The sequence below is a fragment of the Corella eumyota genome, chromosome 5, assembly GCF_963082875.1.
Source record: "Corella eumyota chromosome 5, kaCorEumy4.1, whole genome shotgun sequence".
Lineage (NCBI taxonomy): Eukaryota > Metazoa > Chordata > Ascidiacea > Phlebobranchia > Corellidae > Corella > Corella eumyota.
Genome location: NC_137494.1, coordinates 10,886,444 through 10,911,470, shown reverse-complemented (window position 1 = coordinate 10,911,470; position 25,027 = coordinate 10,886,444). Strand labels below are relative to the sequence as shown.

At 26.9% G+C, this 25,027-nt stretch overlaps 1 protein-coding gene across 1 annotated transcript; it reads left to right on the top strand.

Moving 5' to 3' along the window:
- The first annotated feature begins 14,715 nt into the window (after nt 1-14,715).
- Nucleotides 14,716-24,935, top strand: LOC145753479 (receptor-type tyrosine-protein phosphatase kappa-like). The gene is made up of 19 exons (XM_082569888.1): nt 14,716-14,733; nt 14,793-14,921; nt 15,817-15,959; nt 16,418-16,553; nt 16,621-16,724; nt 17,002-17,141; nt 17,207-17,280; nt 17,372-17,488; nt 17,682-17,822; nt 18,004-18,167; nt 18,597-18,763; nt 21,593-21,715; nt 22,421-22,546; nt 23,209-23,466; nt 23,621-23,716; nt 23,854-23,970; nt 24,126-24,288; nt 24,518-24,636; nt 24,805-24,935. The coding sequence occupies exons 1-19, from the start codon at nt 14,716-14,718 to the stop codon at nt 24,822-24,824; spliced, it is 2,355 nt and encodes a 784-aa protein (XP_082426014.1). The 3' UTR covers nt 24,825-24,935.
- Nucleotides 24,936-25,027: the final 92 nt, after the last annotated feature.

Genomic DNA, 25,027 nt, shown 5'->3' with positions numbered 1-25,027 from the left:
TAATAGGTTTGTTTAGGGCGTAAACTACACAAAATCCAAAATTACAGATACAACTACGGTGACATAGCGTAACACCGAAAATACTTCCCACGTGACGTAACAAAGTGGCATCATTGATTATACACCTTGAACTGGTTAATTACAAGCAATAATAAAATCCTTAAAATCTAAAAGACTTGAAGGCTGACGTCACTACAATACACCCAGTGTTAAAATTTTAACGACATTTCAATAAAATTTAGGTCAAGACTTTTTTTGAAAAGTAAAGAAATAGTAAGGTTAACATTAGCTGAGATTAATATAAAAAAATATATTCATCATTGAAATAATTGTTGTAATATGAAGTTTTCGGTTAAAAAACAGTAATTTATGTAATGAGTTTTGTTTTATTGTTACAACCAAATAAACCTTCCAGCTTATGAGACGTTCGAAAGGCTTCGAGCGTGGTTGTTATTAGCGATTAGTGAATGTACAGATACAGAGGGTTTTGAAAGGTAAAAATTTAAAACCCCGGACTTTTTCTAAGGGTTCGCAGATATTGTCTTGCAAATTATTTGTTGATGTTGAACCCTTCATTCAAATATGATAATGTGTTTTACGTTATTATGTATATAGTTTGGTTACAGTAATTTTTGACCCACCAAAATAGTTGGACGCCAAGAATTTATATTTGTTGATATGTATATGTATATTGATGTGAAATGATTGATATGTATATGTTTATTGATGTGAAAGGCTATTTTTCCTAAATTCGATTCAAAAGTTTTTTACATCCTTTATTAATATTTTTAGTAAAATGTCGTTTTAGTAATTAACAATGAATACAAACTTATTTACAAGAAAGTAAAAACAAAAAATACACAAAATTACTCATTGAAAATTAAAAACTATTTAGTTTTTTTAGTATAAGAACACTACAAAGGTTAATTAATCTAGTCATAGCATTATAAATTAGGTAAAATCGTTGAGTAATCCAAGTTCCGTTTTGAAATCTTACTCAAAGAAGTAAACTAATTTTTCAACCGTTATTAAAAACTTGCTTTTAAACCTTTTCTCTAAGTAACAAGTTAGTGATTTTGAATAAAAAAACATCACAGTTTAAGATATTTTGGTGACTTTCAATTTAACAAATATATTTTTAAGCAAAGATGCTTTTTTGCCGTAGATAGATTTAAAAAAAGTTTTAAACTATTACAGTTGTAAGGTATAATTGATAAATTAAGACCAAACTGTAAGAGAAATTTTTTTTAAACAAGAATAACTTAGTTAAAATATTTTTTACTTATTTATGTTACTTTTATTACTTTTTGCATTTAATAAGAAGGTTTAAAGTATCAAAGATTGAAAGGCTAACTTATTTATTAAAAAATTTTAAACAAAAATTACGATTTTATTTTTGTAAGTTGTATAGTATAGAAAATTTTGAGTAATTTTTACAACAATTTTTATTTAATTTCTACTTTTACTAAATATTAACATTTGAGTTTTTATTTGGTAAGAACAAACGTCGTAAGATGGACATAATATTGCTGACAATATTTTTAATTTTAACACCTTTGCCGATACGAACGCAAGGTAATTTTATGAGTTTTTAAAAACTTTTAGTTAAAAAAATAAAATATAGCGTAAAATAGCTTTGTTTGATATTTTCATGCTAAGTTTGTTTTTTTGCAAACAATTTTTTTTTTAAAAGTACAACAAACGGCTCAGAAAGGGCAAAATAATAAATTTTCCTATGGGTGTCAGCGTGTGAGCTTACGACGATGACGTCATGCGTCACGTGACTAGCGAGCGTAGGGACTTTTCCTATTTACAATACTTTATCTGCAGATCCTGAAATCTCAAAAACTACTTAATCAATTTTAAAAATAATAGTATCCTTGTGCAAGTTGGAAAAGTTTCAACTTAATTAAAAAAGAAACTCTGCCACCACACCAGCTCTTTAAAAAAATTTTTTTTAAATTTCTCTTATACAACCATAAAAATAATTTGCATTTATTGGTTTTCTTTTGCTATTAGTAAAATCAAAACAGTTTTGTATAAATGAATAAAAGTTATTGATATAATTCTTGGGAAACCTAATTTAAATCTTGTTTTCTAGAATTTTTACCGTTTTGTTTTACAGATGTGAATGAATGTGATACGAATAGAGGTGGTTGCCATATTGATGCAGTTTGTACAAACACACCAGGTTCTTTTGCTTGTACATGTATGAGTGGTTATACTGGAAATGGAATAATATGCTCAGGTGCTTATAAAATGTTTTTGTGTTTTAGTTAATATTTAAAATAAATATATTTTAGTGCCTTTACTGAATGAATATTATTATAAAGTATATTCAGCGTTATTTTTAGACAATAAAAATTGTTAAATCTCAGTTAAATCTCATTAAAAGCTTTAAAAAAAGTTTGAAAGTTTCCCTTCTACAACTATAAGTAATTTGCATTCTATAGTTTTGTTATACTAATGTTTACATACTGCTATCAGTAGAAGCAAAACAGTTTTGTAAAAAATAAATAAAAGTTATTTAAAAAAATGTTAAATGCATTTAAAGGTCGATATTGGAATGTTAATTCAAAGTCTATTCACTGTTCTTTTTAATAATTAAACAAAAAATTATTATTAAAAGCAGACAAAATTATCTAAATATTTTTATAAATGACAAGTAAAAACTTTTTTATTTTTTATTGTTATTATTTTGAAGGTTTAATTAAAAAATTAAACTTTAGTTAAAATTTTTTTATTTGTACATGCTTTTATGTAAAAAAATTGTTTGCAAATTTTTTTTTTTGTTTTTACTTTTTAAAATGAAATTTGGTTAATGTTTTAATGTTATTTGAAAAACAAAGCAATTATTAATAAACCTAGAAAAAAAATTTAAGTTTAGAAAAATTTAAAATCGTTTTAAAAATTGTTTAACATAAATTTATTTTACAATTTTTTTTTAACAGATATAGATGAATGTAGAACAAATACAGATAATTGTCATAATACTATAGCAACATGTACAAACATACAAGGTTCATTTACTTGTGCATGTAATAGTGGGTATACTGGAAATGGGATAACATGCTCAGGTTCTTATGCTAAATTTTGTTGTTGTTATTAACTATTATGGATAAACCATATATAAATATTAAGTGTCAATATTGAAATGTTTTGATATAGGTATTATATTAAGAACATAAACAACCATTTAAGAAAAGAAGATAATTTTCACACTTACCAAGAAATATATATATATATTTATTTTTATATAAATGTATATATTTTATTACTAATTTTTTTACTTTTTGTTTAAAATATTTGCCAAATATAAGTTTAAATTCAATAATGAAATAAATAATGCTAATGTAGTTTATTTTGCTATTGAAAGTTACAATATTTTTTATAAGTTATACTAATTATATAATTTGGAAAACTAATTTCTATGTTATGTTGTGTTTTACAGACATAGATGAATGTACTTTAAATAAACATAATTGCAACAAAAATGCAATGTGTATAAACACTCCAGGTATTTTTACCTGCAGATGTAGAAATGGTTTTACTGGAAATGGAATTAGAACTTGTGGATGTCTAGGTATTATTCCTAATCTAAAATAGCTTAATGTTAACATGTTTAGGTTTAAAATTATTTAAAATTTTAAGATTTAATGCAATTCTTATACTTATAATTATAATTAACTGCTAAACTAAATATCATGTACATGCAAGTAAAAGTAATATAATTTTTACAGAGATTAATACTCAGAATTCTGTTGGTACTTGTTCCTATTATTTCTCAAGTTTTACAGTAGAAAGTTATACTGATGCTAAAACACAATGTTCAAGTAGAGGTTCAGTGTTAGCCAAGTTCAAAACCAGTTATGAAATGTCTTTTGCAAGATTAACTATTAACAGAGTTTATCCCTTAACCAGTAATGTTTATTATGTTGGTGGTAGAGAGGAAGGAAAAAACTGGTGGTTGTGGAATGATAAAGATAACATTATACCAAGTAAGTTTTTATTAAGTTGTAATGCTTTATTAAAACCTAATTTATTTTAAAACTTTTAAAAATTGTTGTAATTTTTGCAATTTTTATTTATTTTATGTTTTTGTAAGTTTGTTCTATAATAATCTAATCTCTTAATGCTTTTTTTTACAATAAGATCCTTCAGGTAGTTTAAATTGTGCAGCTATCTCAACTTCATCTTTTACTTCAGTGTCATGTTTTTCTACAAGATATTTCAGTTGTGAGCGGGCAGGTTTGTTTAAAACAATTTTTTTATATTAAAATTATTTTTTGGCTTAACTTTGTAAAGTTGATTGTAAATAGTTTAGTTCAATCTACTTTTATTTTTTTTTTACAAAAATAATTTTTAAATACTACTTATTACATTAGTCAGTGGAAATAATTGTCAACCAAACCCATGTCAAAATGGGGGAACATGTACTCTTGATGGTTGCACATTTACTTGTCATTGCGCACACAGTTACTTTGGTTATACTTGCAAAATCCGTAAGTCATGTTTTCAATCTATAAAACCAGAATTTATTTTAACACAATAAAAACTCCATAATGACATTGTTTAAACCCTAATTATTAAAAGAAAATCTAAATTACAAATAATATTTTTAAATTTTAATTGTTTTACACTTCTTGCTGTTTTGTAGAACAATTGCAAATATTATCAGAAACCAATATCACAGCAATACAAGGCGACAATGTTAACCTGGAGTTTAATGTTAATATTTTTGTAACTGGAAGTGTTGCATGTACTTTACGATTCAGTGGTCAAGATTTAAGAACTTTTGATTCTTTTCAAGAAAATCAACAGTATGTTTAAAATATTTTCATTAAATATTACATTTTTAACCTGAATGTGAATATTATATATTTGTTACAAAGTTAAATTTTGTTAAAAAAAGAATTATTCCGAAATTTAGATAATCAAATAAAATTTAATGGTTGTTCATAAATTTGATTTAAAAGTTTAATGACATTACTCATCTTAAATTGTATTTAAAATCCCATTAAATAAAATCTAAAAATTGTACCCATTAGGTTATCTTACATGGTCAACAACATTCAAAGAGATGCAACATTTGTGTTAACTTGTGTTCTGACTACAAGCTCTAATGTTAATGTTCAACAAACTAGGACAGTTAATGTTGTTGTACATGGTAAGTGATTTTAATGGTATTGAAAATTGTTAAGCTGTGTGTTTAGGTAAAAAATAAAATAGTTAAAAAAATAAAATTTTGCTGTAATTAAATATTAAAAAATATTTGAAACTTTTAAAAGTTGAAGGGTATCTAAGCTAAATTGTTATAATTTTTTACAACTTTCAGATATATTCTCTCTAAAGTAAGGAACTAAGGATTTAGTTTTGTTAATATTGCTAATCTTTTAAATTTGTTCTGTAAAAAAGTTCCTGCAAGTATTCAGATCTCAGAAACTCAGGTTGATATTGTAAGGAGTAGCAACCCAAGAACTGTTGTTGTGGATTGTACATCAACCGGCACACCATTGCCAACTGTAGTTTGGAGAAAAAACAATGTAGATGTTGCTACTTTAAGTAGTTCAAGTGTTTATCAAACAATAAAAACTGGTGTCAATGCTGGAAGTAGACTTATTCTAACTAATGTAAGTTATAATTCAATTATTTTTTGAACAACTTTTATTTTTATTTATTTTTAAAATAAAAAAGCTTGATTTTTGTGATAAATATCAATGATCTTTTTCATATGTTCAATTGTAAGGTAATTTCGATTAAATTTACTTGTAGTATTTCTCAAATCTTACAAACAATATTATATTTTAAAATTTGTTTTAAGGCGAGATTTGAGGACCAAGGTATGGTTGGCTGTGTTTCTTACAATCTTGTTGGTCCTTTACAAGAAAAACGAACAGTTTTTCAAAACATCACAGTAACTGTAACAGGTACATTTTTTTCAATTAAAATAAAATAGCATAACTGTTAATAATCATAATATCTTGATTATTCTTGTAAGTTTATTTGGTTTTTAGAACCACAACTAATAAAGTATAACGTTAGGAAAAATGCATTATGGGAACAAAGACAATGCATGTATTATGACGTTAAAATAAACACTTTAATCAACATTCCTCTTTTTTTAGCCAAACAAAATAACTAAGTTAAAATCAGATCAATATCAGTTTAAGAGTTAATTTTTTCCCTTTTCCCATCCACGTTTCGAAGGGTGCTGAAAATATACACGTTGGCCTTGTCTTAGATCAGCCATACCCTTTGCACTTTTGTCATATGTATTTTTCACTTGTTCTTGTCGCATTTTTTGTTTTTTAAAACTCATGTTAGCAGAGCTGGTTTTAAACATGGGTATTACTGATCTTGTTGCTCTACCAAACATTATTTATGCAGGACTTGTGTTTGTATCCTGTCTTGGCATATTTCGCATTTCAAGAAGGCAACGATTTCTTGATAAGATTTTTAATCGCTTTTACACCAGCTTCTGCCTTGCCGTTACATTGCTGATGTCCCGGTGATGATGTAACATGGTTTATTCCCCATTCTTTGGTAAACTCATTAAACTCGTGTGAAGTAAATTGTCGACCACAATCTGATACCACACATTTCGGAATACCATATCTTGCAAAATTTCTCTTTAGGCAAATTATTACCTGAGAACTCGTCATTGTAGTTAGTAAATCAACTTCAATAAAATTTGACAAATAATCCACAGTGATTAAGTAGGTATAATTTTCGTATACACATAAGTCTATTCCAACTTTTTCCCATGGTAGTGTACCTTCACTATGCTGTTAAAGCGATTCTTTCTGATTTTTTGACTTCAGTTCTTGACAAATATCACATGACTCAGCAATTTGTTTTACTTCTTGCGACATACCCAACCAAAATATAGCAGAACGTGCTCTACGCATCATGCTATCATAACCAAGATGTGCGCTATCCAATCTATTTCTCATATCAGGACGAAGTGATCTTGGTATAAAGATTTTTTCTCCTTTTAAAATAATTCCGTCTTGATGACTCAGCGTGTCGCGAATACAATAATATGGCTGTATTAGCATAGAAAGTTCACATCTGTTATCTGTCCAGCCATTCTTTATTACCATTAGAAGCTGTTGCGCTTCATTATCATGTATCATAGCTTGGTTTATTTCTTGACATCTTGCGTCAGGCATTTCACTAAATACATCTATGTTCATTATTCTTACGTCATCAGTCTCTCTTATGACGTACGCTCGACTAAGAGTGTCGGCTATCACCAATTCTTTACCGGGTGTGTATTGAAATACAACATCATATCGATTTAAACGCATCATTAGCGCTTGCAATCGCTTCGGTGCTTGACTAAGAGGTTTTCGTAATATTGTCTCCAGCAGTTTATGGTCATTCTGTACATATACGAGTCTGCCATATGTATATTGATCAAATCTTTCCAAACCGAAAACTACAACTAGAGTCTCTTTTTCTATTTGAGCCTAGTTACGCTCTGACGACGTCAACGCACGAGACGCATACTCGATCGGTTTTCCATCTTGAAGTAACACTGCACCTAAACCGTCTTTACTGCTATCCACTTGGATATCTACTTTTTTACTTTGGTCAAAGTAGGCTAAAAGTGGAGTCGAAGAAACTTTTTCCTTAATTTCACAAAAATTTTCTTCTTGTTCTGCATTCCACTTCCATTCAACGTCTTTCCGAACTAATGTTCGAATAGGTTCAAGATCCATCGATAAATTTGGCATGAATCTCGCCAAGTACTGGATCATACCACAAAATTGTCGAACACCATTCACGTCAGTAGGACGAGGCATCTTTAATATTGCTTCCACCTTCAAGCTATCAGCTTTTATACCATTGGCTGTTATACGGTGTCCCATAAAAGTTATTTCGGTACTTTTAACGACTGCTTTGTTTTTATTTAGCTTTATATTTCGTTCTCGACAACGATTTTTCAGGTTCTTTAGATTTATTTCATGATTAAGTTCAGCTTGCTCATCTGTTGAACCACATCCAACAACAACAATGTCATCGGCTACACAAATTACACCTTCTAAGTCTATCAAGGCATGAACTAGCTGTTTTTGAAAAATTTCGCTACTTATTTTTAAACCAAAAGGCAACCCTTTCCAGCAAAATCTACCGAAAGGCGTAATCATTGTCGTTAATTTACTGGCGTCTTCATCAAGTTTTACATGCCAGTAAGCTTGCTTAACGTCGAGTTTACTAAATATTCTTGCCTTGTTTAGGCTAGGTAGAACATCGTCAATAGTTGGTAGTTTAAAATGTTCTCTTTTGAGTGCAACATTAAGTGGTTGAGGATCTATGCATATCCGCAAACTACCATTTGATTTCTTGACGACTGCCATTTGACTCACCCATTCTGTAGGTTGTTCCACTGGTTCCAAAATTCCCCTGGCAACCATTGAATCGATTTCTTGTTTTACATTATCCTGTAAAGCAAAAGGAATTCTTCGGCACGGAAGTGCTCTCGGAGAAACATCACGATCTACAGTTAAACTAGTCATTCCTAAATCACCAAGTGCTGTATCTTCAGTTATATTTGCAATAAACTTTTTGTCATTTACCGTTATGAGATTTATTTTTGTAATAGATTCTAGTCCCATTAGACAATTAAGATCATTCTCCACTACACAAAATTTAATCTTGTAGATTTTCTTATTTTTAATGTTTGTGACATCTAGTACAGCTTCACCAATATGTAAAATACCGATTTATTCCACATCACTAATTTCTCAGCATTAAAATCTACTTGGTCTTCTTTCACATACCTCTGATAAATCGTATTCACGTCAGAAGCGCTATCGAGTTGAAATTTCACCGCACAACCATTTACTTTAAACTTTGCCATTTCACTTGCACGAAATATCTGTCTGGTTTTCGTTAAATTTAAGTCTACTTCGCGTAATAATTCTTGCAGTTTTCCAGTGACTGTAAATACAATTTTATCTCTTATCATTCTGTCTTTATCTTGAAAATTGCATGCTTCTGCTCCTGTACGCAATTCATTTAGAAAGGTATCAAAAGATTCTTGGTAAGCCACATTCCAAAAGCAATATGTTTGTACCACCATATTCTGTCTAGGTGTACAATAGTTTTCTATGGCCTTTAACATTTTATTAGGATCATCTCGATCTTCAGGATCGTCAAATTCAAAATGTTAAGCACTGTCAATTACCTGAGGTCCCGCACAATGTAGAATTATAGCTGTGCGTATCTTTTTGTCTTTTGTTGAAGCTCCACTTGCCAGCATGTAAACATCTAACTGCTGTCGCCAATTTCTAAAAGCTTCCGACAAATTACTATCATTGACATTTAATATAGGCGGTAATCAAAAATTAGCTTCTGCCATCTTCTTAAATTCAAATCAGTTTAGCTGCTACCATGTTGATAATCATAACATCTTGATTATTCTTGTAAGTTTATTTGTAGTAGCCACGAGGTTTTTAGAGCCACAACTAATAAAGTATAACGTTAGGAAAAATGCATTATGGGAACAAAGACAATGCATTATGACGTTAATATAAACACTTTAATCAACAATAACCTTATTTGCTGTTGTAGTTAAAAGTTGAAATTTAGTTTTTAATTATTTTTTAGGAATTCCTGAAATTGTTTCTTCAACTGAGTATTTAGATTTACCATTAAACAATAATGTCAGTTTCGAATGCTTATTTGATGGAAATCCACTTCCTAACTTGCAATGGACTTACTCTAATGGAGACCCCTTACCACAAACAAGTCAATTTAAGGTGTCTGGATTGAAAGTATAGTAACATAAATTCTACATTTAAATTTTAAACTAAGGACATTTTATGGAATGTTAAATAATGTGTAATACTTAACACTTTAATTTTAAACCAGGTTAGTGCTCTCAATCAGATTACAGCATACAGAGTTTCATTAAAGCTTGTTGTTTATGGAACAACATCCAGGGATGTCAGTTTGTTGAGTTACAGATGTCAAGCTTCTAATTCACTTTCAACAACTCCTGTTTTAAGTCAACCATTTGTGGTCAACATAGGTAAAGATTTTTTTCTTTTTTAAACTTTACATTAGCAATTTTTATAAATTTTGTTAATTTTTAATAAGTTTTAGGTTTCATAATTTAATAAATAATCTAGAACAGAAAATTTACTGAATTAACAAAATTATATGTTACATGTTTTTTCGTACTTGTCTAAAAAGTTTTTTGTGCTTGTCTACAAAGTATTAACGTAAAATTTAAGTTTAAGAAAGTAACCTCCTGAATGTTTTGATTATTTAATAAATTTAAGATCGAACTTTTTGGAGATATTCTGTTGTCTCAAGAACTTGCTTGGAAGCAAAATCCTATTGTGCAGGAAAAGGAGGTTCATTAATTGTGTTTCCAAATCAAAAAGCTATGTCTGAAATTAATGGAAAATCAGTTGTCAGTAAGTTGTGACTCATTTTAAACAAAAACAAGTGATGTTAGTTTGATTATATTTTATATAATTTACAACTTTACCCATCGAATATTTTGTGTCTTGAAGTCGTGTTTATTCTATTTTAACAGCAAGATCTTATTGGATATCATCTCAGACACTTGAATATTTTGAAAATTGGTCACAATGGGACACAACCAGAATGCCCAATCCTGATGGTTGCATTCGAGTTTCAAAAAGAAGCGGTGTTTGGTCAACTACTCAATTATCACCTGCTGCATCATTATGTGATGGTAAGTGTATTCGGATTGAAAAACAGTTTAGTCAAAACTTGATAAAGGGCATGGTGTAATTCTAAAAACAAATGGCTTTACTTCATAATTTAATAAATTCTTGTCACTTTTATGCTGTAACACCCTGTGAATGGTGAAAACTGTAAGGTGCTGTGAATGGTGAAAACTTTACTTGAGCTTTTAAAAGGTTAATTTCAGATTTATAGTTAAGCAATTACATTCGTTAATATTCTAAAATAATAAGATCAACTTAAGATTGAATCAGGGTATCAAATATTATTTTACGGGTTCAGGCATTCTCTCATAGTAAGCATACTAAAAATAATTCACTGTTATTAACATATTAGCATTACGTAGAACTATATCATATACAAAAACTAGAATTACTAAAGTAGTATTTTTAAGTGTTTACTATTTTCAGTGCGAGTTTTATTACAACCAAGTATCACAATTAACACTGATGTTTGTGATGGAAAAAGGGCAACCATTTTTTGGAACACTTTACCAGGAACTTCCTCACTTAATTACCAACTTGTATATTTTACTTCTCAAAATACCAGGTTTGTACATGCTGTTTAATTTTTTCTTAATTCAGAAAACATTTATTTTAACCATTTTTCTTGTTTGTTTAACAGAGAAAATGTAACCATACCTAGGGGGGAGTTAACATATGATATTGATAACTTATTGCCAAGAACATTATACCGAGTACAGGTAGTTCTTTGTTTTTATATTTTTGATTGTAAATACTAGAAAATAAATTGTAATTTGAAATGTTTAGAAATAAAAAAAATATAAGTTTTTAAAATAATTTTTTTTATTAAGGTTATACCTTTATATTTTGGTTGCAACATAATCGTTCCTTCAAGGCAATCCACACTTTTTAATACAACCAGAGATAGTTTAAATGCACCTAATCGCGTACAAATAAGAAAAAATAATGAAATGTGTTCTGTAAGTTGGGAGGATTTTAACACACAAACTGAAATAGAAGCATTCAGGGTAAAATTTATTGATATAAATGTTTATATTTTCTTGCTATTTCATATTAAATTTTTGTTTTCTTGAGTTTTCTAGAAACAGACACAAACATGGTAGAGCTTTATGTTATTCTTTTAAAATTAGTTTAATACTTTAAATGGATTTAAAAGTTTTTGCGTTAAAATCAACTATTTAAATTTAAATCAAACTAAAAAAATTAAAAGTTTTTGTTTGATGTTTAAAAAGTACAATCTTCTAAAATATTACAGTTATGTAAAGTGATTGTGACAAACTTATAAAATTTCTTCTTAATCGGTTTATCTTATTGTAAAATTAAGATAAAATGTGCAGGTAAGATACACTGCAGTTGCAAGACAAAATCAAAACAAATTTGAACCTGAAGTGAACTTTACTCAAGTTGAAGCAACAACTGACCAATTTGTAATTCCTTTCTTGAAACCCAACTCTGAATATCAGATTATGGTTGGTGCTGTGGCAAGTTTTCCGTGTGAGAATAAAAAAAATGTGGTTTGGTCAAATGAAACTACTGGATGTTTGACTTCACCTTCTGGTATTTAACTATTATTATTTGCCTTTTTAATTGTAAAAAAATGTTATGATATTAAGATAACTTTGGCATTTTTAAGATTTAGTAAGTGAAATTTAACTTTTTTAAAAGCACCTGACATGATTCCACTGTCACCTGCAGTTAATACAAACAACCAAATTAAAATTTCTTTAATTCCAGCAAGTGAAAGAAATGGTTTAATCAGGTTGTTTATATTTGTTTATTTTTGTCATTTTTTTGTATTTAATTAATTTATAAACCTAAAGCAACCTAATTTAAACAACATGTTTTTATTGTTTGTAGTTGCTATTTTATTGTTGTACAAAAAGTGGCAAATAATTCTGATATCAGTGTAGAAAATGACATTAATCTTATACAACAAACTGATAGCAATGTTGGCAGAAAATACATTGCCTTTGCCACCAAGTAATTTTATATTATTAAATATTTTGTTTAACTTCAAAATAAAATAATTTAAACTAATAATTAAAACAAATTTATTTAAACCTTACACTAATTTAAATTAAATTATTTTAAGTTTAACTGCGCCTGTGAGTTTGATGTTGGGTGATAGTAGATTAACATGTTGTGATATTAGTGGAAATCAAATAGAAACTTGTTCTATTGAAAACTCTTTACGTAAACGTCGAGCAGCTAGTTTAATTAGACAAGGTCAAAACCGAGTGTTAGAACCAAATGTAGAGTACCAGTATTACATTTTAACTGCAACACCGGATCCTGATAGCCTGAATGTAATTTACTCAGCAAGTTCTGTGTCTCCCCGATTTACACTGGGTCAAATGTCAGGTTAACTTTTTTTAAACAAACTTAATCTAAATTAATTTTGGCATTCTGATGCCATATCATTAAATGACCTAAATTTATTAGTTTCGGTTGCATATTTTATTTAAAATAGGTGTAATTTTTATAACATTAATTGTTGGTAATCTTTATTAAATTGTTATTACTGGTAAAACTACAAATAAAATTTGATACCAACATCCAAATTGCTTACGTTTTTTTACTTACCCAATATTTTTTATAACATTTTTATTTTGTATAAAACAAACTAAAATATCTAAGTATTGCAACTTGTTTTTTATAGGTAAAAGCTTAAATAGTGGTCTTATTATTGGAATTGTTGTTGTTATCAGTGTTTTGGTTATAATTGCAAGTGTTGTTATATATAAAAAAAGGTAATAATAGAACATTTTCTTTGCAAATACTATAAAAATTGAATGTAAAATAATTTTTAATTTGTTAAGTAAAGTAAATTTTAAATTTAATTTAATATATTTTACAGACGGGCTCATCCTATAGTTCAAAGTCGAAAAATTATAACACCAAGTGAACACAAACTTATTGGTGATCCATCTTCAATTGTTAACCAATCACTACATAGCCCAGCAGGTAGTTTAAACATTACAATAATTTGTCTGTTTTTTTAAATATCCAAAATTTTTATTAAAATATATTTCTTGTTAACCAAATTTTTATAAACAATTTAAACTTTTACAGATCACAGCGGACCAGTTATTGAAATGGATTCTGTTAACATTTCCACTGGTTTATTTTCCAAGTTTAATATCTTGACTGGAAATTTTCTATCTCTTTACCAGTACAAGTCTGATAAAAATAACCTAATATTTCGGGAAGAATTTCATGTACACTTTTTATCAAACTTTATATGTTCCATATATTTTTTAAATAAAATGTAGTATTTTAAATAAATAAAAACTTAAATAATATTTTTGAATATACATACTATTACTTTTTTGATCCTTTTTTAACAATATTTGTTGTTTTCTAGAACAAGTTGCCAAACATTGGAACAACCTCTTCAACTTCTCAAACAAATCTTCAACCACATAGTTCAAAATCTGTATATGCAAACACTTCACATGGTACAAAAAACAAAAAATAATTTATAAATTTATTAATACTAATAAATATTTTTAAATTTGTAGTATATAAATAACTTATTTATATTTTGTTAAATTGTTGGTATTTAAATTTGTTTTAAGTTGAAGCAACAAAACTTGGTTTGGAAAAGTCTTTGAATGATACGCAAGATAGTTCATTTAACTTTTCATTTGTGGATGTAAGGATAACTAAAATTTAGTCTATTTTTTGTTGTTTTTTGTCAATTTTGTAGTAATATTTCAATTCTAAAGTTAGAAAAAATAGGTAAATTTTGAAGAACTTATTTTAAAATTAAATTTTTTATCTAGCATTTTTAAAATGAAAATTTAACTGTTTTTTATTTTTAAGCTGTTTAAATAAAATTAGCTTAGTGTTTAGTTAACTTTTTTTAGGGATTTTCAAAAAAGAAAAAGTTCATTGCTGCTCGAGGACCAACATTCTCAAATGTTAATGAATTCTGGAGATTAATTCAAGATAATCACTGCACCGTTATCGTCATGCTAACATTGGTGGAAAAAAATGGCTTGGTATGCATATAAAAAAAATGGTTAATGATATCATATATTCTTGTGTTTTTGTCTGTTTTTTAATTCATTTTTTTTTTAGAAAATTTGTGAAAAATACTGGCCTGACCGGGAAGACAAAAAACTTTTTGGAAATATTTTGGTTGAAAATGTTGAAGAAGTTGAAAGTGGAGAATATTTGCGCAGAAATTTGGTCATGAAAGTTGAAAATGTAAAAAAAAAAAATAATTTTATAAATAATTTTTTTTAATTTTAAAGATATTTATTTTATTAACCTAAATATTACTTTGGTTCGATGTCTTTGCGTTAAAAACATATTGTTATTCTCTTTATTATTTATCTTATTATTCAGGGTCTTATAAGCTCTATAACTCAATAATAAATTTTAATCTAGTAAATTTAAACTTATGAAGGTCAGTATGTAGTTCTGTACGATATAGTGCCACAAGGAAATATTTTTCATGGATCAATCATTACTTATTCCAACTTAATAAATGTTTTTGTATAATTCAAGTGGCTATAACTTTTGATTTTGTTAATTTAAATTTTTTTAGGTAATTAAATATTGCTTATTACTAAGAGATAGGTGTTTGTTTATTCAAATTTTAAGATTTGTGTTAAATTTTTAAATTTTGGTCAAGTTTGTATTATGCTATAAATAAGATAAAAATATATCAAAAGATTAATTTTAAGCCTTTAAAATTTGGTCTAGTGTATATCCTAATATAAAAAAATGTAACAACCAATAAGAGGAAAATGTGTTAATTTTTTTTATTATTAAATTTCTAATTGCTTATTAAAATTTTAAGTTATCATAAAATTGTTGGGGTTTCTTGTAATTAAAACTTGATATTTGCATTACCATTTTTAACAATTTATTTAAAAGTCTTAATTATGGAATGTTTATGCATTCTTTTATTTATCTATAACGAATTATTTTACAAATGATTTTATTATTTATTATATAAATCTAGTTACTTTTGTTATACATTCTAAAGATATACTTTTTGAAAGCATTTATTTTTTTTAGGGAAGAAAATAACAAAATTATTTTCTATGTTTAATTTTAAATAATTTTTTTACAAACTTTTATTTCTCGATTTTAGGAGGTTCTTAGGATCCAACAGTTTCAATATCTATCAGAATCACACAGTCCCATTCCAGTAACTACAACTTCATTGTTACAACTTTATGATATTGTCAAGTTTACTGCCAAGAATAATGTTAACCCTATCATGGTACATTGCAGGTAATATTCTATGTTTATTTTTTTAGAAGGTGGTAGTAGATTTACTGGAAGATTTTAATTTAACTTAATTGCAAATTGCTGTAACTATTTTAAATATTACTGCCAATTATATCTGATTTTTAACCTGTTGATTAAAAATTAAACTAAGCAGAAAAGTAAACTGATACGGTGTTAACATAGGTGGAAAACAAAAACATTAATTTTTGGTTTATTTGTACAAACAAAAGGTTTAATGGTATATCACACTGCAACATAAATAATAGAAATTTAACTTTAAAATTCAAAATTTAATGCATAAGTTAACCTTGTTAATTAATTATTAAAATATTAACTGTTTGGTGCCTACCTTCAAATGTTACCATTTCCAAAACCTTATGTTAACAGGAAATCTTAATCAAATAAATATACTTGACTTAGATTAAAAAAAGATTTTTATACTTTATATGATGTTTTTTTAGTACTGGGTTAGGTAGAACTGGAATTTTTATAGCTTTGGATATTTTAAGTGACCAAATAAAAAGTGGGGAAGTTGTTAATGTGTTGAAATGTGTTCATGATATGAGAATAAATAAATCTGAAATGATTCAAGGAGTAGTAAGTATTTTATTTTAACAAACTTTTTTTTAAATATAAACATTTTGATTTAATTTGTTTTTTCTAGGATGAATATATTTTTATCTACAAACTTTTGGCTGAAATTCTTGAATTTGGTAACACTAATGTTAATAGTGTTCAGTTTTTAGGATATGCAGAATCTCTAAAAAAGTAAGTTTAAAATATTAAACTTGTTTTTTATTCAATTTTGATTGTTCTAATTTTATGTTAATTTAATTTTAATTGTTTTGAACATGCTATATTTTAAACTGTGAAATTTATACCCGCTAATTAAAAAAATGATATTACTTTGTTAAAAAATTTACTTTGTTAAAAAAAAAGGTCGATATTTATAATTACACAATTAATTTAGGTATATAGTTTAATCTTTATTTTATATCTTACTGCACCTGTTTAATAAAGTTGAATAAATTTATAATTTTTTTAGTGTAAATAACACAACAAATACTTCCGAAATGCATCGACAATTCGAAAATCTGAACTTAATTCCTCCGACTTTTACTGAACAAGAAGTTGGCAAAAAATCTTATGAAGAAAATGCTTACCTGACTTCTACCATTTTACCATGTAAGTTTTAAGAAAAAATTTAAAAACACAGTTTAAATAATTGGGTAAACATGAACTAAATTTAGATGATCACAACTTGGCATTTCTAAGTAAGAATCAACAAGATGAAAAAGCATTTCTTAATGCATCTGTAATTCCGGTAAATTTGTATAAATTTGTTTTTGATCAAGTTTAAATCATTTACATTAGGGATTCTTCAATATAAATAAAACATTTTTATTTTAATTAAGGCTTACAATGCTGGGTATTACTATATTACCGCACAAGATCCCTTACCTTCGAATATTCACTTGTTTTGGAGATGTGTGGCAGATAATGAGATTAAATGCATTGTCATGCTAGCTATGGTAAGCCTTATTTTATTATGTATGTCATTGTTTTTTCATTTTTAAAATGCGTGTACTAGTTTTGTATCTCATTAACTACGTGTAATTGTTCGTTTATAATTCTGCCAAATGCACTTCGGTCTAAACGCTTGAAAAAAAGCATTGCCTAACTTAAACTAATAAGTGTTTAAAATTGTCTTAATATTTTTGTAAGGACGACTTGTCTTGTCCAAAATATTGGGCAAACGAAAATGAAACTAACTCTTTTGGTGACGTCACCGTGCATTGTATTAACTTAAATAAGTATTCTGGTTACACTGAAAGATCATTGACGGTTTACTTTAAAACATCAGAGGTAAATTATATACAAGATAAATTATATACCAATAAATAACAAGGGTAATTTTTCAAATGTTACTCAGATTTTATGAAGTTCCTGTATTAACCTAATATTAAGTAATATATTTCAAACCTTGCGTTTTTTCTATGGTGTCTTCTTCCCTACGTAAAAATTGTTAAGTTTTTTTATATAATAGAAAAGCCACACTGTCAAACAAATAGTTTATACTGGTTGGATAAGTGATAATTCGCCTCCTGATACAAAAACCATTGTCGAGATTTTGTCCAAAGTGGGAAAATATTTTGACAATGCAGTTGAAGTTCGAGGCAAAAAATTTATTGCTTTGTTTCATTATTGCATGTGAGTATATCAAAATGTATTTACAAAGGTTTATTTAAAAATGGAATACTATTAACAAGAACAGTACCAATTTTAATTTTTAGCTAGATGTATTTTATCTTTTTTATTTTAATTTTTTTTTTCTTCTTGTTCCAACGCATTGTGTAGTGTGGCAATTAGAACACTTTGCTATACATTTTAAGAACATTTGTTTAATTTCCACTGCGTCTATGTAGTTGCGCCTTTAAGTAATGCGCCTAAACTGTACAAATTTCTGGCAAACCCTTAACCAAACAAACGGCATCCTATTTTTTTTAAATATTCAACACTGCATTTCGCGACTGGATTTGAATATGTTATCCTAGTTAACGGCCGTGAGGCGGGCCTTCTCACATCAAGGGTAAAAGTATATAAAAAATAAACTAAATTTACAACAATTCTTTATTTAAGGGATGGCTCGGACAGAAGCGGTGCTGTTTGTGCCATTGCCAACTTAATTGGTCGTTTAAAAAATGAGAACAAGGTCGACGTGTTTCGGTCGGTAAAGGATTTACGCGACCTCAGGCCTGGAATGGTTTATAGATTTGGCCATTTTCGTTTTTGTTACGAAGCTGTCTGTGAATTTATTCAAACCATTAGCCTGTATGTTGATTTTAATTAAAAAGTTACAAGTTTTACTATTTTTCGTTTATACATTTACTTGATTAGTGCCTTTAAATAAATAACAATGTACATATTTCATCATATCGCGTTTTTACAACTGTATTATGAAAAGAAATTGTAACTAATTACTAAATTGTATTTCTTAAACTCTAAAATTAATTAGTTAGCATTGTGCAACTGTTAAAATTTTTATCAGTCTTTTACTTAAAAATTTATAACATTATGTAATTATTTATATTAACTTACAAAAATTGATGCGCCATTAACCAACTCTCAATTTGGGATCAAGAAAGAAATTATGATTTGGTAAAGAGGGTAATTTATAAATTTTTATGCTTATTTTCCTTTTTTTGGTAATTTTTTTTAAGAAAATACGTCCAACCTTGATTATTAAACGCATATGTTTACCAATTACCAACAAGCTTATTCTCTAATTTAAAATTAAATTATTATGTGTCTTGATGTAACATTTTAAAATATCTGTAGGCTTGAATTTTCGACAAGTAAATGCTATTAACTTCTTTATTGAGGTGGCCACAACATCTTACTATGTAACCTAGTCCTTTAAACATTCGCCAATACTTTTTAATTATACTGGTGTAAAGGTATTTTAAATACAAGAATCTAACTTAGACCTATCCTTGCAATTTCATTGGTCAGGTGGTTTCAAGTGTGCACAGAGAATCCTGATACTACCATGTAGGCATCACCAATTGTTTTCACTTGTATTATAAAGGTTAAGGTAATACGACTCAGAAATATATTAATTTTGGCGACGACAAAATAATTAAAACCCATTTTTATATATGTTAAAATGATGAAGCAGGTTTAGTGTAAGAGTATATTATTTTGTGTTTAAAGAACTGCAAATGAATGTAGAAGTAATAGGTTTGTTTAGGGCACTACACAAAATCCAAAATTACAGATACAACTACGGTGACATAGCGTAACACCGAAAATACTTCCCACGTGACGTAACAAAGTGGCATGATTGATTATACACCTTGAACTGGTTAATTACAAGCAATAATAAAATTCTTAAAATCTAAAAGACTTGAAGGCTGACGTCACTACAATACCCAGTGTTAAAATTTTAACGACATTTCAATAAAATTTAGGTCAAGACTTTTTTGAAAAGTAAAGAAATAGTAAGGTTAACATTAGCTGAGATTAATATAAAAAAATATATTCATCATTGAAATAATTGTTGTAATATGAAGTTTTCGGTTAAAAAACAGTAATTTATGTAATGAGTTTTGTTATTGTTACAACCAAATAAACCTTCCAGCTTATGAGACGTTCGAAAGGCTTCAAGCGCGGTGAAATGATTGATATGTATATGTATATTGATGTGAAATGATTGATATGTATATGTATATTGATGTGAAAGGCTATTTTTCCTAAATTCGATTCAAAAGTTTTTTACATCCTTTATTAATATTTTTAGTAAAATGTCGTTTTAGTAATTAACAATGAATACAAACTTATTTACAAGAAAGTAAAAACAAAAAGGCAATTTTTAAATACACAAAATTACTCATTTAAAATTAAAAACTATTTAGTTTTTTTAGTATAAGAACACTACAAAGGTTAATTAAATTAGTCATAGCATTATAAATTAGGTAAAATCGTTGAGTAATCCAAGTTCCGTTGTGAAATCTTACACAAAGGAAGTTAACTAATTTTTCAACCGTTATTAAAAACATGCTTAGATTTATGTAACAAGTTATTGATTTTGAATAAAAAAACATCACAGTTTAAGATACTTTAATGACTTTCAAATTGACAAATATATTTTTAAACAAAGATGCTTTTTTGCCGTAACTAGATTTAAAAAAAAGTTTTAAACTATTACAGTTGTAAGGTATAATTGGTAAATTAAGACCAAACTGTAAGAGAAAATTCTTTTAAACAAGAATAACATAGTTAAAATATTTTTTACTTATTTATGTTACTTTTATTACTTTTTGCATTTAATAAGAAGGTTTAAAGTATCAAAGATTGAAAGGTTAACTTATTTATTAAAAAATTTTAAACAAAAATTACGATTTTATTTTTGTAAGTTGTATAGTATAAAAAATTTTGAGTAATTTTTACAACAATTTTTATTTAATTTCTACTTTTACTAAATACTAACAATTGAGTTTTATTTGGTAAGAATAAACGTCGTAAGATGGACATAATATTGCTGACAATATTTTTAATTTTAACACCTCTGCCGATACGAACGCAAGGTAATTTTATGAGTTTTTAAAAACTTTTAGTTAAAAAAATAAAATATAGCGTAAAATAGCTTTGTTTGATATTTTCATGCTAAGTTTGTTTTTCTGCAAATTTTTTTTTTTTAAATATACAACAAACGGCTCAGAAAGGGCAAAATAATAAATTTTCCTATGGGTGTCAGCGTGTGAGCTTACGACGATGACGTCATGCGTCACGTGACTAGCGAGCGTAGGGACTTTTCCTAATTACAATACCACAATTGCAGATCCTGAAATCTCAAAAACTACTTAATCAATTTTAAAAATAATAGTATCCTTGTGCAAGTTGGAAAAGTTTCAACTTAATTAAAAAAGAAACTCTGCCACCACACCATCTCTTTAAAAAAAAAATTTAAAAATTTCTCTTATACAACCATAAAAATAATTGGCATTTTATGGTTTTCTTTTGCTATTAGTAAAATCAAAACAGTTTTGTACAAATGAATAAAAGTTATTGATATAATTCTTGGGAAACCTAATTTAAATCTTGTTTTCTAGAATTTTTACCGTTTTGTTTTACAGATGTGAATGAATGTGATACGAATAGAGGTGGTTGCCATATTGATGCAGTTTGTACAAACACACCAGGTTCTTTTGCCTGTACATGTATGAGTGGTTATACTGGAAATGGAATAACATGCTCAGGTGCTTATAAAATGTTTTTGTGTTTTAGTTAATATTTAAAATAAATATATTTTAGTGCCTTTACTGAATGAATATTATTATAAAGTATATTCAGCGTTATTTTTAGACAATAAAAATTGTTAAATCTCAGTTAAATCTCATTAAAAGCTTTAAAAAAAGTTTGAAAGTTTCCCTTCTACAACTATAAGTAATTTGCATTCTATAGTTTTGTTATACTAATGTTTACATACTGCTATCAGTAGAAGCAAAACAGTTTTGTAAAAAATAAATAAAAGTTATTTAAAAAAATGTTAAATGCATTTAAAGGTCGATATTGGAATGTTAATTCAAAGTCTATTCACTGTTCTTTTTAATAATTAAACAAAAAATTATTATTAAAAGCAGACAAAATTATCTAAATATTTTTATAAATGATAAGTAAAAACTTTTTTATTTTTTATTGTTATTATTTTGAAGGTTTAATTAAAAAATTAAACTTTAGTTAAAATTTTTTTATTTGTACATGCTTTTATGTAAAAAAATTGTTTGCAAATTTTTTTTTTTTTGTTTTTACTTTTTAAAATTAAATTTGGTTAATTTTTTAATGTTATTTGAAAAACAAAGCAATTATTAATAAACCTAGAAAAAAAATTTAAGTTTAGAAAAATTTAAAATCGTTTTAAAAATTGTTTAACATAAATTTATTTTACAATTTTTTTTTAACAGATATAGATGAATGTAGAACAAATACAGATAATTGTCATAATACTATAGCAACATGTACAAACATACAAGGTTCATTTACTTGTGCATGTAATAGTGGGTATACTGGAAATGGGATAACATGCTCAGGTTCTTATGCTAAATTTTGTTGTTGTTATTAACTATTATGGATAAACCATATATAAATATTAAGTGTCAATATTGAAATGTTTTGATATAGGTATTATATTAAGAACATAAACAACCATTTAAGAAAAGAAGATAATTTTCACACTTACCAAGAAATATATATATATATTTATTTTTATATAAATGTATATATTTTATTACTAATTTTTTACTTTTTGTTTAAAATATTTGCCAAATATAAGTTTAAATTCAATAATGAAATTAATAATGCTAATGTAGTTTATTTTGCTATTGAAAGTTACAATATTTTTTATAAGTTATACTAATTATATAATTTGGAAAACTAATTTCTATGTTATGTTGTGTTTTACAGACATAGATGAATGTACTTTAAATAAACATAATTGCAACAAAAATGCAATGTGTATAAACACTCCAGGTATTTTTACCTGCAGATGTAGAAATGGTTTTACTGGGCATGGAATTAGAACTTTTGGATGTCTAGGTATTATTCCTAATCTAAAATAGCTTAATGTTAACATGTTTAGGTTTAAAATTATTTAAAATTTTAAGATTTAATGCAATTCTTATACTTATAATTATAATTAACTGCTAAACTAAATATCTTGTACATGCAAGTAAAAGTAATATAATTTTTACAGAGATTAATACTCAGAATACTGTTGGTACTTGTTCCTATTATTTCTCAAGTTTTACAGTAGAAAGTTATACTGATGCTAAAACACAATGTTCAAGTAGAGGTTCAGTGTTAGCCAAGTTCAAAACCAGTTATGAAATGTCTTTTGCAAGATCAACTATTAACAGAGTTTATCCCTTAACCAGTAATGTTTATTATGTTGGTGGTAGAAGGGTAGGGAATAACTGGTGGTTGTGGAATGATAGAGATAACATTATACCAAGTAAGTTTTTATTAAGTTGTAATGCTTTATTAAAACCTAATTTATTTTAAAACTTTTAAAAATTGTTGTAATTTTTGCAATTTTTATTTATTTTATGTTTTTGTAAGTTTGTTCTATAATAATCTAATCTCTTAATGCTTTTTTTTACAATAAGATCCTTCAGGTAGTTTAAATTGTGCAGCTATCTCAACTTCATCTTTTACTTCAGTGTCATGTTTTTCTACAAGATATTTCAGTTGTGAGCGGGCAGGTTTGTTTAAAACAATTTTTTTATATTAAAATTATTTTCTGGCTTAACTTTGTAAAGTTGATTGTAAATAGTTTAGTTCAATCTACTTTTATTTTTTTTTTACAAAAATAATTTTTAAATACTACTTATTACATTAGTCAGTGGAAATAATTGTCAACCAAACCCATGTCAAAATGGGGGAACATGTACTCTTGATGGTTGCACATTTACTTGTCATTGCGCACACAGTTACTTTGGTTATACTTGCAAAATCCGTAAGTCATGTTTTCAATCTATAAAACCAGAATTTATTTTAACACAATAAAAACTCCATAATGACATTATTTAAACCCTAATTATTAAAAGAAAATCTAAATTACAAATAATATTTTTAAATTTTAATTGTTTTACACTTCTTGCTGTTTTGTAGAACAATTGCAAATATTATCAGAAACCGATATCACAGCAATACAAGGCGACAATGTTAACCTGGAGTTTAATGTTAATATTTTTGTAACTGGAAGTGTTGCATGTACTTTACGATTCAGTGGTCAAGATTTAAGAACTTTTGATTCTTTTCAAGAAAATCAACAGTATGTTTAAAATATTTTCATTAAATATTACATTTTTAACCTGAATGTGAATATTATATATTTGTTACAAAGTTAAATTTTGTTAAAAAAAGAATTATTTCCGAAATTTAGATAATCAAATAAAATTTAATGGTTGTTCATAAATTTGATTTAAAAGTTTAATGACATTACTCATCTTAAATTGTATTTAAATTCTTATTAAATAAAATCTAAAAATTGTACACATTAGGTTATCTTACATGGTCAACAACATTCAAAGAGATGAAACATTTGTGTTAACTTGTGTTCTGACTACAAGCTCTAATGTTAATGATCAACAAACTAAAACAGTTAAAGTTGTTATACATGGTAAGTGATTTTAATGTTTTTAAAAATTGTTAAGCTATGTGTTTAGGTAAAAAATGGAATAGTTAAAAAAATAAAATTTTGCTGTAATTAAATATTAAAAAATATTCGAAACTTTTAAAAGTTAAAGGGTATCTAAGCTAAATTGTTATAATTTTTTACAACTTTCAGATATATTCTCTTCAAAGTAAGGAACTAAGGATTTAGTTTTGTTAATATTGCTAATCTTTTAAATTTGTTCTGTAAAAAAGTTCCTGCAAGTATTCAGATCTCAGAAACTCAGGTTGATATTGTAAGAAGTAGCAACCCAAGAACTGTTGTTGTGGATTGTACATCAACTGGCACACCATTGCCAACTGTAGTTTGGAGAAAAAACAATGTAGATGTTGCTACT